Raw genomic sequence first — 14,628 nt, 5'->3', positions numbered from 1 at the left:
TACCTGGTGGATATGGTGTAAGTGGTAGCACTCTGAAATTTCTCTACCTGAGTCCTACTGTAGTCCAGACAGTTCTGGGACCTTTGTTTCCTCCTAATGAAACAAGATGATGTCACCTAACACATAAAGGTGTCAGCAATAAGTGAAAAGGTTCTCACAGAGGTGCTTTTTGAGTTACAGGTTCCTCCTAAAATGTCAGGATTATGCCCATTCTGTGTTCTCCTGCTCACCAGGTTTTAGTGGGGAACCTAGTGTGTACCAGCGATAGTGAGCCCTGAGAGCCAAAGCAAGAACAGGGAACAGAACAGGCCGTGTTGTAGCCAGGGAGAGCGTGCCCGTGTAGATGAAAACACACTGTGATGAGCTATATGGAGTTACGTGCTATGGAGTGAAGAAAACCCGATGTGTTTGCACACAGTTGTGAAGGGGGTAGGCAGAAAGCCATTCCAGGCAGCTGATGGGCCCGTGTGCAGGAGCATGCCGCAACTCCAGGAGAGCAGCCAGAATGCCCCTGTGCCTGGGCAGGTGAGCAGGAGAAGCTCTGAGAATACCTGGTCTGGCCAGGAGGATAGCTCAGGTTGTAGGAGGCCATTGAGTGGACTTTGTGTGCAGTGGTAGGCTATGGTAGATGTTGAAAAGAAAAGTAACTTAAGCAAAACAAACACTTGTTTTAATGTATTTATTTGTGTGGGTGAGTGTTTGCTTTCGCATGCATGCGCATACGTGTTTATGTGCTTGAGGTTTATGGAAGCTGTAGTGTTGCTGAGTACCTGTCTTTATTACTCTGCTTTTTTTTTTTTTTTTTTTTTGAGACAAGGTATCTCACTGAATGAGATCTCGATGGATCTCAATGATTCGGCAAGACTAGCTGCCCAGTGATCTCTGGAGCTCCTGCCTTGGCTTCCTCAGCACTAGGAGTGCAGGCACATGTAGCCATGCCCAACTGGCTATACAAGTGCTGGGCATCTGGGCTCAAGTCCTCCTATTTGTGCAGCAAGCACTTAACTGGCTGAGCCATCTAGGTCCTTAACCCCTATGGGTGGCTTTAGACTCATGAGAGCCCTTTGTTGAGAAGGGATTATCAGAGGGCAAAGGGCTGAAGCCGCAAATTCGGTTAAGAGGGAACTGCAGAGCTGTCAGCATGGCTCGTTTGGCAGTACAGGAGCCTGCTAGCAAGGCTGAAAACCTGGGTTAGTTCCTCAGGACCCAGATGTACGCGGGGAACCAATTCTCACAAGTTATCGTCTCATTTCCAAACACACAGTGTAATAAGAGACATTTAAAGAGCGGAACACGACTGACTTGGCGGAGATCTTTGAAGCTCTTCCTAGAGCTATAGATTTCCAAGAAGTGGCTGGACTCTGGATGTGGGATAGATTGGAAGGAAGAGAAGTCAAAGGGTTTGGTTTTGTAACTGGGAGAATGGAGTTGCTTTGCACTGAGATAGGAAAACAGGATGAGGAGAAGGAGGTGGTTTTGAGCACAAGTTTGAGACACATGTTGGGCATCTGTGTGACCTAGTGAGTAGTTCTGGGGAGAAACCTAGTTAAGAGAAATGAACGTGGGGGTACTGATTTACATCATGAGACCGGGCAAGAACTCACATGACCTGATGTAGATGAAAAGAGATGGGGTCTGTGAACCTGAAATTGAGAAATTCAGAGCAACCATAGGAGACAGGAGCAGCTGGGAAGGAGGAAGACAGGCCAGAGAGTGTGGGGTTTGCAGAAGTAACAAGGATGGTCTCATGCAAGAGATGACAGTGTATCAGATGCTGCAAATAGAGAAGTGGACTGGGGTGGTCCTTTAGGGACTTTGGTAAGAGTAGCAAGCCTTCCTGGGAAATGAAAGTGTGTGTATGAGAAGAGCTGGAGGCTGTTGGAGGATGTGTTGGGATGCCTCCCTTCAATAGAGGACAGACCAGCACTGCAGGCACCCTTATTCCATGCCGCCCCCAGAATGAGGATTCTGAGAAAATGATTTGCCTGAGTAGAAACTCAGCTTCAGGAAAAGAGATCAGAATGTTCTTTGCAGGGTACCAGCATTGGGCTATCTTCCCTTTCGCAATTCAGCCTTCTTGAACCTGCAAGGGATACTTGGACATAGGAACTCCAGCCTGGAGTTTTCTTTCCTGCTCAGTAAAAGGTGGTCTTTTGCCTAATGTTACCCTGCAGACTCACTGTGTGCAGGGTAAATGCTCCTCATAAGCCAAAGTGACTGTATTTTTCCCTCCTTGGCCCTGCCTAGCGTCTGAGAGAAGAGATGGAGGAAATCACCCAGCAGCAGCTGGTGCATGACAAGTACTGCAAAGACCTGATGGGCTTCGGGACAAAGCCCCGACACATCACCCCCTTCACCAGTTTCCAGGCTGTGCAGCCCCAGCAGTCGAATGCCTTGGTGGGACTGCTGGGGTACAGCTCCCACCAAGGCCTCATGGGATTCGGGGCTTCCCCCAGCCCTACCAAATCCACTTTGGTGGAAAGCCGCTGTTGCAGGGACTTGATGGAAGAGAAATTTGATCAGGTAAATGGCAAAAGGCCTTTTCCTTCTTCCCCACATCCCACACCTTCCGCTCCTCTGCCAACCCTGTATCCTTCCTCTCTCAGGTGTGCCAGTGGGTGCTGAAATGCAGGGGCAGCAAGAACTCACTGATCCAAATGACAATCCTTAATCTGTTACCCCGCTTGGCTGCGTTCCGACCCTCTGCCTTCACAGGTGAGGCTGTCCTCTGAAGACATTCCCTCTTTAGGATGATCAAACAGGGACGGAAGCGCTGGTCCTAGAGAGTCAGTCGGGTCTGCCTCCCTCAAAGTAGCGCTGACATGAGGGCTAGTCTCTGATCACTTTGCCCATCCAGTTTCCTCGTTTTCTGTGAAGAGACCTGATAGAAATCCAAATGGTGGTACACACAGACGGTGGTACACATGTATAACCCTAGCACCTGGAGGCAGAGGCAGAAGAATAAGGAGTTCAGAGCCATCTTTGGCCATTCAGTGAGTTTGAGGCCGGCCTGGACTACATAATACCCTGCTCAGAAAAAAAAAAATCACAATGTGTAGCAAAGGGTCAGTTGTGGTCCATGTCATCGGGTTAAGCACACATAACTTCTTGTGCTGGGTGTTGGGGCTCACACCTATTTCACAAGCCTTAGGAGGCTGAGATGGGGACCACCTAAAGTTTAAGACCACCTGGGCCTCAGAGTGAGATCCGCAGAAGGGCACTTCAGGTCCATACTGTCAACAATGCCTGTCTGGGCAGAGTGGGCTTAGGGACCTGAGTTTTCCCCATGGTGACCATCGAGCATCCACTCCACCTGCATGGAAGACATGTGTGTGCGTGTGTGTGTGTGTGTGTGTGCGTGAAAGCAGTCTCCACAGGTGATGGGCGGTGCTGCACGGAAGACGTGTGTGTGTGTGTGTGTACGTGTGTGTGTGTACGTGTGTGTGTGTACGTGTGTGTACGTGTGTGTGTGTGCGTGCGTGTGTGTGTGCGTGTGTGTGTGTGTACGTGTGTGTGTGTATACGTGTGTGTGTGCGTATGTGTGTGTGCGTGTGTGTGTACGTGTGTGTGTGTGCGTGTGTGTGTGCGTGTGTGTGTACGTGTGTGTGTGTGCGTGTGTGTGCGTGCGTGTGTGCGTGCGTGTGTGTGTGTGTGTGTGTTAGAGCAGTCTCCACAGGTGATGGGCGGTGCTGCACGGAAGACATGTGTGTGTGTGTGTGTGTGTGTGTGTGTGTGTGTGTGTGTGCGTGTGTGTGTGTGTGTTAGAGCAGTCTCCACAGGTGATGGGCGGTGCTGCACGGAAGATACGTGCGGGAGTTAGCGCAGTCTCCACAGGTGATGAACAGCGCATTTCCACATGCCGTGCTGTCCTCAGTAGTCACTGAGTTGCAGTCAGTCGAGTTTTACCCAGCTCAGACGCAGGCCTTCCCATGAGGCCTTCCCAGCTGTTGTGGCTGGAGCTGTTCCTGTCCACCACAGTCCTCAGCTGTCGGGAGCTTTGGTGATGGAGTCGGTTTGGGATAGGTTATTGACCTTTGTGGGCCTCCACTTCCTGACTAGTGAACATGAAACAACAGTCCCTGCCTCCCAGAATGAACAGCATGAATGCTTAAGCACCTTCGATAGTGCCTGGCGCAGAGTAAGTCCCAGTAAATGGAAGCCGTTATGAGATTATTATTGCCTCCTGGAGCTACTTCAGATTCATTTTGGAAATGAGGAGGTACACATGATGATACTCTAGTTGCCTGTTTGTATTTAATGTCCCTCCCTTGCCTCCTACTTGGTGAGAGTGAGCCCTTGTCTCAAGCATCTCTTTGTACTTCTTCGTGGCATGCTGCCTGTGTTGAGTAGTGTTCAGAACTAAGTAAGATCTAGTGGCGTAAAGGAAAGGTCAGCCTGACCCTCAGCATTGCTGTTCCCAACATGGACTCCCCCATGCCATCCAGGCCAGATAAAGCCAGTGGGGGTCAGGTGTCTGGATGGGTGAGTTGTTGAGCAGGCTAGGCCTGACAAGTACAGTGTGTTGGATAAGGACCAAACTGTCACGTAAACTTGCTGAACCAAGGAGAAATTACAGGATGGAATCACCCATTATTTTTGAAATTTTCCTTTCTGCCTTCCTGGCACCAGCAGCTCTTCTTTTTCCTAATGACCAGACACACCCCTGGTCAGTAGAGCTTTAAATGGTCTTAGGTTGAAAGTCTGTGTTCAAAAGAAACTTAAGCCAAATTTGATCAAAGTCTGATGTGCTGTAGAAACAGTTACCATGGTGTGTCCAGGGGACTGCCTAGCGACAGGATACAAAGACAAAGGCCCTGTGTGTATTCTTTGGATGCAGGGTCACTGTTTTGTTAAACATCACATTAAAATGCGCCAGTGACATTCAGACTGGAGAGCCACCATCATCGTACACCTCCAGGCCGCCTGTTACTGAACTCACAGTGTGGAAGTCACTGCCTAAGCCTCCCAATGGTGGGAGCTCTGGGAAGAGCAAAAAATACCCTGAAAATAAAATGTAAAAGAGAAAAATAAAAGCTGGGCATAATAACACAAATAAATCAGAACATTACCTTACAGGCCTGTGACTTGCCACTGTGCCTAAGGCTCACCATCAGTGGCAGAGGAGAAGCCAAACCGAGAATCAGAAAATCCCTTGGTTCGTAAAAAAAAAGCATTCCAGCATCAAGCACCCAGGAACACCTGCTCTTGCGTGCTACTGATGTAAATAAACATAGTGAAGATGCAGGTGCTTTCCAGATGTTTTCTTAAGTCTCACTCTGATGTATCTACAGTAAAAATCTTCAGGTAATAGCTGAGAGATTTTCAGGCCTACACTGAATGGAATGGCCCATTAATTGTAAATAATATTTAATATTACTTTCACTGTCATTACACTGTCAGCTAATTGAGATTAATCTCTTTGATTTTTTTTTTTGTTTGTTTGTTTTGTTTTTAGTTTCTTGAGACAGGGTTTCTCTGTATAACTGCCCTGGCTGTTCTGCTACTCGCTGTATAGACTAGGCTGGCCTTGAACTCACAAAAATCTGCCTGCTTCTGCCTCCCGAGAGCTGGGATTAAAGATGTGCACCACCACCACCTGGTGTATCTCTTTGTTTTTTAAACAAGACTTAATGTTTTAGTCTATTTACTTTGGATTTTGGTATTTTAAAAAAAAAATACGTATTTGGCTATTTTGCCAGCATGTGTTTTTACACTACATGAGTGCCTAGTGCCTATAGAGTAACAGATGGTTTTGAACCATGGTGTAGATGCTGGAAATTGAAGTCAGCTGTTTCAGCCCTTAGCTTTTTTTTGAGGCAGGGCTTCACCTTGTAACTCGACTGGCCTAGAACTTTATATAGACCAGGCTGGCTTTGAACTCATAGAGATCCACCAAGCTCTGCTTCTCAAGAGCAGTTTTCGAACTGTGTGCTCTTTCCCCAGAGTAATACTCATGGAGCATCTAGAATAATGACTCAACAGAAATGGTGCTTGCCACTAACCCTGAAGGCCACTGACCCTGATGGCCACTGGTGGCCCAATGGTGCAAGGAAGGAATCCTTTCCATGAGTTGTTCTCTGGCTTTCAAATGCACATTGGCAAACACACTTCAACTCACCCACACACATATGGATATAATTACAAAAGGATTGGACTAAGGGAGATAAAGTACTCTTCTGAAGATGCCCTCCTTGCTTTTATTATTTAAGGGAAAAGCAAAAGACATTCCTTATTCCCAAAGACACCTGAGGAGTGATTGCCAAGCATGAGATGTCTTCTAAGGGTTAGCCTTTAAATTCTTAGCATCTCCCCATTGGCCACTGTAACTTAAATTTGAGTGCTGTCTAGGGTCTCTGACCTTGGTTATGTGCTGTCTTCTCTGTACTAGATACTCAGTACCTCCAGGATACCATGAACCATGTCCTTAGCTGTGTCAAAAAGGAGAAGGAACGGACTGCAGCATTCCAGGCCCTGGGGCTGCTTTCTGTGGCCGTGAGGTCCGAGTTTAAGGTCTACTTGCCCCGTGTACTGGACATCATCCGAGCAGCGCTGCCTCCGAAGGACTTTGCCCACAAGTAAGCCCCTCTCTTAGGGTGTCACCATGCTCTCTGTTGAGGTGGAGTAAGCTAATCCATCCGTTGCACAGTTTAAGCCCTTTCTCCCGCTGCTGCACTCTGAGGTATGACAGGTGAACGGCAGTCCCTTTTCACTTGAGCTCAGGTTCAGGTGCAATGACTGTCCGAGTATTTAGAAAGGGGGTACCCTGAGAACATGCTGGATGTCCAGGATGGTATTCTCCGGCGTTGTGGAGGAATCCCTGACTAGAACTGAAGAGATCAGATGGTCAACTCTTCCTTAGCACCAGGTGTAACAAGTCATTCCACCACAGAATATATGAGCAAGACCCTTGGCGTCTTGCCAGATGGAGAAGTCAGTGTCAATGGCACTGAGCCTTTATGTTTGTTTCTCTGTGTGTTTGTCAGCAAGCGTTGCTCTGGGATTCACAGCTACCCGTCCTGAAACCCAGCGTTCTCATCATAGGGAGACACGTCTTCCCATGGGATACTGATACCCTACCCTCTGGTTCCCAATGTGCATGCCTCTTAGCTTCCCAACTAAGTCAGCCTCATATTAAGTATGGCGCATCTTCCTGAATTCAGAGAAAGAGCCCCTTTGTGAGACACAGCACTGCCATCTGCTGGAGCAGTGTTTTAAATACACACCCACAGCGACTGATGGACTGGCTCCAGAAGAGTTTTGCAGTAATCGCCACACGCTCTTGTAGCCAGCACTGGCTAAATAACTTGCCCTTCAGGTCCCAACGTGACTTTGAGGTGGGACACTATGAATGTCTTTATGTCTAAAGTGCCATTCTATTTCTCTCCAGGAGGCAGAAAACCGTGCAGGTGGATGCCACAGTATTCACGTGCATCAGCATGCTGGCGCGAGCAATGGGGCCAGGCATCCAGCAGGACATCAAGGAGCTGCTGGAGCCCATGTTAGCAGTGGGCCTGAGGTGTGTGCCAGAGGCCCAGTGGCCACCCAGCCTCAGTAATGGGGTCTGGCTTAGGAGAGAGAGGCAGGTTAGTTGGGTATTAAATTCGGTAGGCAGGCTGGTTGAGGCTACACACACCAGCTTGGTTAGGAATCCGAGCTTCATTGCTAGTTCCTGTGTGATCTTGACTCAGCTGCTTCTCTCTTCTTGTCTGAGAATAACTCTTGCTGGGCGGGTGGTGGCGCACTCCTTTAATCCCAGCACTCGGGAGGCAGAGGCAGGCGGATCTCTGTGAGTTCGAGACCAGCCTGGTCTACAAGAGCTAGTTCCAGGACAGGCTCCAAAGCAATACAAAGAAACCCTGTCTCAAAACAAACAAACAAAAAAAAACCCAACTCTTTCTACTGTTAGGATAGTTGTTGAGATTGAGTGAAAGAGTTCAGGAAGCAGCCCTGACACAAGGCTATAGGGAGTACTAGGTAAGTGCGTGATTGCGGTCGGTGTTAGTGCCAGAGAGACTTGCTAGCTTCTCAAAACGTCCTTCCTTTCCCTGTGAAATAAGGAGAATGGTCTCTGTCTGCTTCTTGGTCATTGACTGAGACTCAATCTCTGGTGGCTGAATTACATTGTACAAGGTCTCTGGTGAAAACCAGAAATAGGCAGATTATTCTGAAATCTGAGACAAGGCCAGGGTTGTGCAGCACTTCTGAGACTAACCAGGGACAGGGCCCATGCCTCCTGCCCAGAGCAGACTGTGTCACACTCTGGCCTTGTAGTGGCAGTCTGCTCCGGGCCCTGGCCACGTCCGTGCCCTGGCCACGTCCTGACTACTTTCCTCCTCCGCAGCCCTGCACTTACTGCTGTGCTCTATGACCTGAGCCGGCAGATTCCGCAGCTGAAGAAAGATATCCAGGATGGGCTCCTGAAGATGCTGTCCCTGGTCCTTATGCACAAACCCCTCCGACACCCAGGCATGCCCAAGGGCCTGGCCCACCAACTGGCCTCCCCTGGCCTTACCACCCTCCCTGAGGCCAGCGATGTGGCCAGCATTACTCTTGCCCTACGAACCCTGGGAAGCTTCGAGTTCGAAGGTAAGAAATGACAGTGGCTCTTGCTGAAGTGTTGAGGGATGCTGTGGCCCTGAGAAAGGGATGAGGGTGTCTAGATTCCTGAGTGTTTAGAGTCATCACAGCAGGGTACCAGATGCACAGCGGCCCTTCCTTCCCAGGCTCGACCTGTTTAATTCCTGCCCTGTGCTTGATCTCATGATGTGTTTGGGACAGATGGTGCTCAGAAAAAGCATGTGTAAAGAATTACACATCAGGATGGCTCTCTGTTCCTCCTCACTGACCTGCAGCCATGAGGGGATTGATTTATTGCTTTAAAATGCATGGCAGGGGTTTCTGAGTATTTCCATTCTTGTGCTGCTGTGGTGTTCTGTGCAGTTGAATCTGCAGTTCTGCCCCAAAGCAGCAGTATTTATTCTTCTTTCCTTTTCCTTTGCACCCAGGCCACTCTCTGACCCAGTTTGTCCGCCACTGTGCGGATCACTTCCTGAACAGTGAACACAAGGAGATCCGCATGGAAGCTGCCCGCACCTGCTCCCGCCTGCTCACACCCTCCATCCACCTCATCAGTGGCCATGCGCATGTGGTTAGCCAGACTGCAGTGCAAGTGGTGGCAGATGTGCTCAGCAAGCTGCTGGTGGTCGGGATAACAGACCCTGGTAAATGTTAGGGTGGAGCAGTCCTGGGAGACCCTGGAGCTCGAGGTGTTTGCATGGCTCTAGACAGCAGCATCAGTCGCTTCATGTAACGTTTCTCTGCTTAGACGTAGGCTTGGCTCCTCTAGCCTCTTGGTGTGAGATAATTTCTTCTCCCTTTCTTCCTGTGAGCAGATTAGAAGGGAGGGGCAGAAGGTTAGCTGAAGAAGGTGTTTTGGAGTTTGCTGAGTAGGGCAGCAGTCACCTGCAGGTCACGACCCCTTTGGGGGGTGAATGATCCTTTCACAGAGGTCACTTAAGACCGTTGGAAAACAGACATTTACATTATGATTCATAACAGCAAAATTGCAGTTACGAAGTAGCAAGGAAAATACTTTTATGGTCCGGGGGGTCACCACAACATGAGGAACTGAATTAAAGGGCCGCAGCATTAGGGAGGTTGAGAACCACTGGGCTAGGGTGATAGCAGTGGGGGTAGAAACTGGGAAGGGGCTGGAGGGTGGAACCCTGAAGAGCTGTTCAAAGACTTGTTTGCTCTTGCAGACCCTGATATCCGCTATTGTGTCTTGGCATCCCTGGATGAGCGCTTTGATGCCCACCTGGCCCAGGCTGAAAACTTACAGGCCCTGTTTGTGGCTCTAAATGACCAGGTCTTCGAGATCCGAGAGCTGGCCATCTGCACTGTGGGCCGACTCAGTAGCATGAACCCAGCCTTCGTCATGCCTTTCCTACGCAAGATGCTTATCCAGGTAATGGCGTGACAGACAGCAAGGAAAGGACCTCCACAGTGAGCTGACAAGGAAGTGCTGAGGACAGGGACCAGGAAGAAAGATGGACATACTTGGCCAAGTCACCTTTGGCACCTAGAGTCCATGTTCCCAGCTCTGGTTACAGTGCAGGTGTGAGCCTCTTGTCGGCATGACATGAGGTCTTGTTGGTTCCGGTCTAACCTCTCAGGCAGCTGGCTCATCCGCCTCTGTCCCCAGTGAGCCAGCGTCCTGACTTTGACTGTATCTGTGGCAGGGTCTCAGGCTTCCTGCTCTTCCCGTCTTCTGCACTGCTCTTCCGCTAATGGTCGCAAAGCAGAGACTGCCAGTCTTACCATGTGGGCATGATTCCACGCAGTCCTCTGGTCATTGTGCTTGCTCGGGGATCCTGGGCTCTCTTTAAGTGATGTGTGCTGTCGTGGTTCTCTAGAGAGATGCAGGTGGCCTTTCTGCTACCACCTGGGTCCTGTGAACAGTGCCTGTTCTGATCCTTCCCACCTTGGTATGTCCTCCCGTGTCTTTTGAAATAGACACGTCACGTAACAACTGAGGAGCGTACACACAGAATGTCAGTATTTGCAGCTCACCCTAGGAAAGTGTCATCTGTTTGCCATAGTTAAACATGGCTGCAGTGAGACCATCGCTTGACAAGTTGGACAACTGTACTTTGTTGGCCTTTCTGTTTTCAACCTTATGACTTCCGACTGTAGCTGCAGGCCCATGTCTGTTGCTTCAGATCGTAAGCCACGTAAGGTCTGGGAAGGAAGCAGCCATTACTCAGCCTACCAGGTCAGGCATGGGAATATCTCCGAATGAGAACATGGGCTTGTTCGTTCAGTCAGGACTTAACCTGCTCTGTCCCACATAATGCTGTGTACTGGCGGTGTGTTGATGAACAAGCCAGATACAGCTCTTGTTCTTGGAAAGCTCATACCCGGCCAATAGGCAAGCTTGTTTCCTAGTGTTGGAAAATGTGAAATTCCATCAGATGAATTGACCCTGTGCTGAACTTAACCCTTGAAACTTAAAACATAAACACGTAAAATTAAAAAAAAAAAATCTTTATTTAGACAATGTAGGGGGATTAAAACCAGGGCCTTGTGTGTGTGTGCTATCACTGAACTATACCCCTAGTCTTTAAATTTCAAAATACAGAAAAGTAGTTTTGATACAGATTTTCCCAAATTGAATTATGTATTTTCATGTATTGGTGAGTGCTATGGCCTTTCCTGGGGTCTGGTCCCCGGGTGCTGGTAGATGTCACAGTGGTGCAGATGGCTCTGACTCCAGCTTGGTTTGCACTGCACCTGCTGGTTGTTCTGCTCTCTGGGGCACAGTCCCTGCAGCCATCCTGCACCCCACCAGTCCTTTCTCGCATTGCTAACTCCTTTCACTGCCATCTCCTGTGACTGGAGAAATCAGTTACCAAGTCAGCAGCCAAGACACAATGTCTTCGTTCCCTGCAGACCGTCTGCCGTCTGCTGGACTACTGACTAATTGGCCTTTGTGGTGTTCACTTCAAGTGAACTTACATTTCCTTTCCTTGGCTGTACCCAGAAGTCTGTCCGTATTGCCAGTGCCTACTTGACTTTGAGCTTAACGCTGCTATGCTAGTGTTTCAGGGGCATGAGAACAAGCCTGGCAGCTCTGTTCAGCGATGCCTCAAGATGGGATCCCTGGCCCTTCCTTCAGCTCCATGTGCCTGGGTCCCCTGTGGAGGTCTAGTGCTCCTCTCTGTCACAGCTGCTCTAAGTCACCTTTGATTCCTTTGTCATTGTATATAGATCCTCTTGTTAATGTTGTGTCCGGGCAGAGGTTTTTCCTCAGGACCCCTCTCTTCAGTCCCTTGTCTGGAAAACCCCCGTAACCACAGCTCTGGTGGGTGCCGCTACTCCAGTACTTTGTACTGCCATGGTTGGAGAAGGGACAGTCAGGGCCATTTATCTTGGTAGCTCACAGATCCCCATGTTTGCTGAGTGTCCGGTAGAGATGTGATCCACTGTGGAAGTCTGGTTCTTTCCCTAGTTCGTAACAGATTTCCCTTTACACGGTCCTCTCTGCTTTCCCTCTGCCATGGTCTGTTACCTTTCTTCCCTGCAGATTCTGACAGAGCTGGAGCACAGTGGCATTGGGAGAATCAAGGAACAGAGTGCCCGCATGCTGGGGCACCTGGTCTCCAACGCCCCCCGGCTCATCCGCCCCTATATGGAGCCCATTCTGAAGGTAAAGCACAGCAGCTGGCCAGCCTGGCATCTGTCTTAGCTCTGTGTTTAGGAGACAGGGGTACTTCAGCCCTCCTGCACTGAACCAAGGAGACCATCTCTTTGGTTCAGTCTGGGGAACAAGGGCTACACACAGCGCCTTGAGTTAAAGAGCGCCAAGAATCTCACCAGTTGCAGGAAAGAGTTTTCTTTTGTGCTTAGACTCATCTTCAGCTGGGCTTGGACAGGAGAAGTAGGTAAATAGCATGTGCACTTTCCTCAGATAAAGTAAAATGAACTTGAAAGCACCAACCCAGGTGGGCGGTGGTGGCACACTCCTTTAATCCCAGTACTTGGGAGGCAGAGGCCAGTGGATCTCTGTGAGTTCAAGGCCAGCCTGGGGTACAAGAGCTAGTTCCAGGACAGGCTCCATAGCTACGGAGAAATTCTGTCTCGAAAAGCAAACAAGCAGAAAAAAGAAAGCATGAACCCAGCTTCAGATGTGACTATGGTATTCACACGAGGTTTTTATGTCTAACACATACACAGCTGGAGGGATGATAGGCAGGCAGAGTTGAATGTGTGAGAAGCATCTTCAAATTGTGCTGCTTCCTGGATCATCAACTGGGCTTGTTCCCACAGCCTAGAAGTAACTTATGTAGAGGGTCTTGGAAAGTTTTTATTTTGTTTGTTTGTTTTCTGGTGTTAGGGATTGAACCCAGAGCTTTATATGAACTTGGGAAGTGTGCTGCCCTCTAGGGGCAAGATAGCTCCCCTACAGATTCATGTCCATGCTCATTTTCTTATACCTTCTTCTATAGGCTTTAATTTTGAAACTGAAAGATCCAGACCCTGACCCAAACCCGGGAGTGATCAATAACGTACTGGCCACCATCGGAGAACTGGCTCAGGTGAGGAACGGCTTCTCTTCCCATAGGTGGAAGGAAACTCTTTAGCCCTGGGGGAAGTCAAAGTATTGCTTTTTCTCTTTGTTCTGTTTTTGTTTTTGTTTGTTTGTTCTTACTCTCATTTAGAGACAGGGTCTTACTCTATTGCCCAGGTTGGTCTCAAGCTCAGTGTTTCTCCTGCCTCAACTTCTAGAGTTTTGGAGTTATAGGTGTGAGCCACCACACCCCTCCCAAAATGATGTCTTAATGCCACAGTCTCCCATTCTGCCTGCCACTGTCTTTTCACTTTGCAGGTTAGTGGTCTAGAAATGAGGAAGTGGGTGGATGAGCTCTTTATCATCATCATGGACATGCTGCAGGACTCCTCTCTGCTAGCCAAAAGGCAGGTGAGTACCGCTGTTGGCTGAGTGAGTAGACAGACCCCTGGGACCCGGGACAGTTTCTCTGTCCACCTCAGTGCACCCAGTCATGCACAGAGCTTGGCAGACGGTATGCACTTGACATTTTTTTTTTTTTTTTTTTTTTTTTTGGTTTTTCGAGACAGGGTTTCTCTGTGGCTTTGGAGCCTGTCCTGGAACTAGCTCTGTAGATCAGGCTGGTCTCGAACTCACAGAGATCCGCCTGCTTCTGCCTCCCGAGTGCTGGGATTAAAGGCGTGCGCCACCATCGCCTGGCTTTTTTTTTTTTTTTTTGAATGTGGAAAGAGAAGACTCTCATAGGCTCTCCTCCTGGCCAGTCCCCTGCAGTTGGTTTCCGGGAGGAGCATCACCATTCCTGTATATGAAGGAAAATGCTGTCTGTGCAGCCCCAGCTCCTGGAGGGAGGAAGCAAGCTTGGACACTGCCTGTGGAGGCCCTTGGCTTCCCTCTCTCCGCAGCCACTGGAGGTTGTGAGAGGAGTTGTCTAAAATGAAGAACAGCATTAATTTCTTCCTGTAGTTCCTGGTAGTCATTCAGGATATAAAAGAACTACATTTCCTCTGAGAAAGGTGGGAAAACACTGTACAGTTTTTTGTTTTTGAGACAGTGTCTCCCTCTGTAGTCAAGGCTGGCTGGGAGCTCAGTGTGTAGGTAAAACTGGCTTGGACTAGAGGTAGTCCTCTTCCCCGGCCTCTCTAATACCGAGAGTACAGATGTGAGCCCTGACACCCACCTCTACTCTTTACTTTTGATTCTGTGATTGTAGGTCCATGCTTGATCAGCTATTTTTATATTCTGACTCTGGGATTCCGTTCATGGGTGGTGAATTAATGGAGTCTTTGGATTGACTCTGCACTTCCATTACACTCTTTATACAAAGAGTGTGCCTGTGCTTACCCTTCTTGTACTGGTTCAATAAACATGTGGCCTTTTGTCCATTCAGGTGGCCCTGTGGACCCTGGGACAGTTGGTAGCTAGCACCGGCTATGTGGTGGAGCCCTACAGGAAATACCCCACTCTGCTCGAGGTGCTGCTGAATTTCTTGAAGACTGAGCAGAACCAGGGCACACGGAGAGAGGTAGACGGCACGGGCCCCTGGTCTGCAAAGATTTGAC

At 49.1% G+C, this 14,628-nt stretch overlaps 1 protein-coding gene across 1 annotated transcript in view; it reads left to right on the top strand.

Annotated features, from left to right (window-relative positions):
• Nucleotides 1-14,628, top strand: part of Mtor (mechanistic target of rapamycin kinase) — a 111,151-nt gene that overhangs the window by 8,174 nt on the left and 88,349 nt on the right. Inside the window, exons 7-17 of the mRNA XM_041643029.1 lie at nt 2,248-2,523; nt 2,607-2,715; nt 6,389-6,575; nt 7,388-7,516; nt 8,342-8,586; nt 9,006-9,221; nt 9,762-9,967; nt 12,086-12,208; nt 13,008-13,097; nt 13,388-13,480; nt 14,457-14,591. Of these exons, the coding sequence (XP_041498963.1) occupies nt 2,248-2,523; nt 2,607-2,715; nt 6,389-6,575; nt 7,388-7,516; nt 8,342-8,586; nt 9,006-9,221; nt 9,762-9,967; nt 12,086-12,208; nt 13,008-13,097; nt 13,388-13,480; nt 14,457-14,591 (1,809 nt within the window). The remainder of the gene's footprint in view (nt 1-2,247; nt 2,524-2,606; nt 2,716-6,388; nt 6,576-7,387; nt 7,517-8,341; nt 8,587-9,005; nt 9,222-9,761; nt 9,968-12,085; nt 12,209-13,007; nt 13,098-13,387; nt 13,481-14,456; nt 14,592-14,628) is intronic.

This window comes from Microtus oregoni, unplaced genomic scaffold, assembly GCF_018167655.1.
Source record: "Microtus oregoni isolate MIOR12 unplaced genomic scaffold, Mior012 000081F_ref0000091, whole genome shotgun sequence".
Taxonomy (NCBI): domain Eukaryota; kingdom Metazoa; phylum Chordata; class Mammalia; order Rodentia; family Cricetidae; genus Microtus; species Microtus oregoni.
The sequence above is the reverse complement of the archived record's forward strand: the minus strand, read 5'-3'. Positions and strand labels throughout refer to the sequence as shown.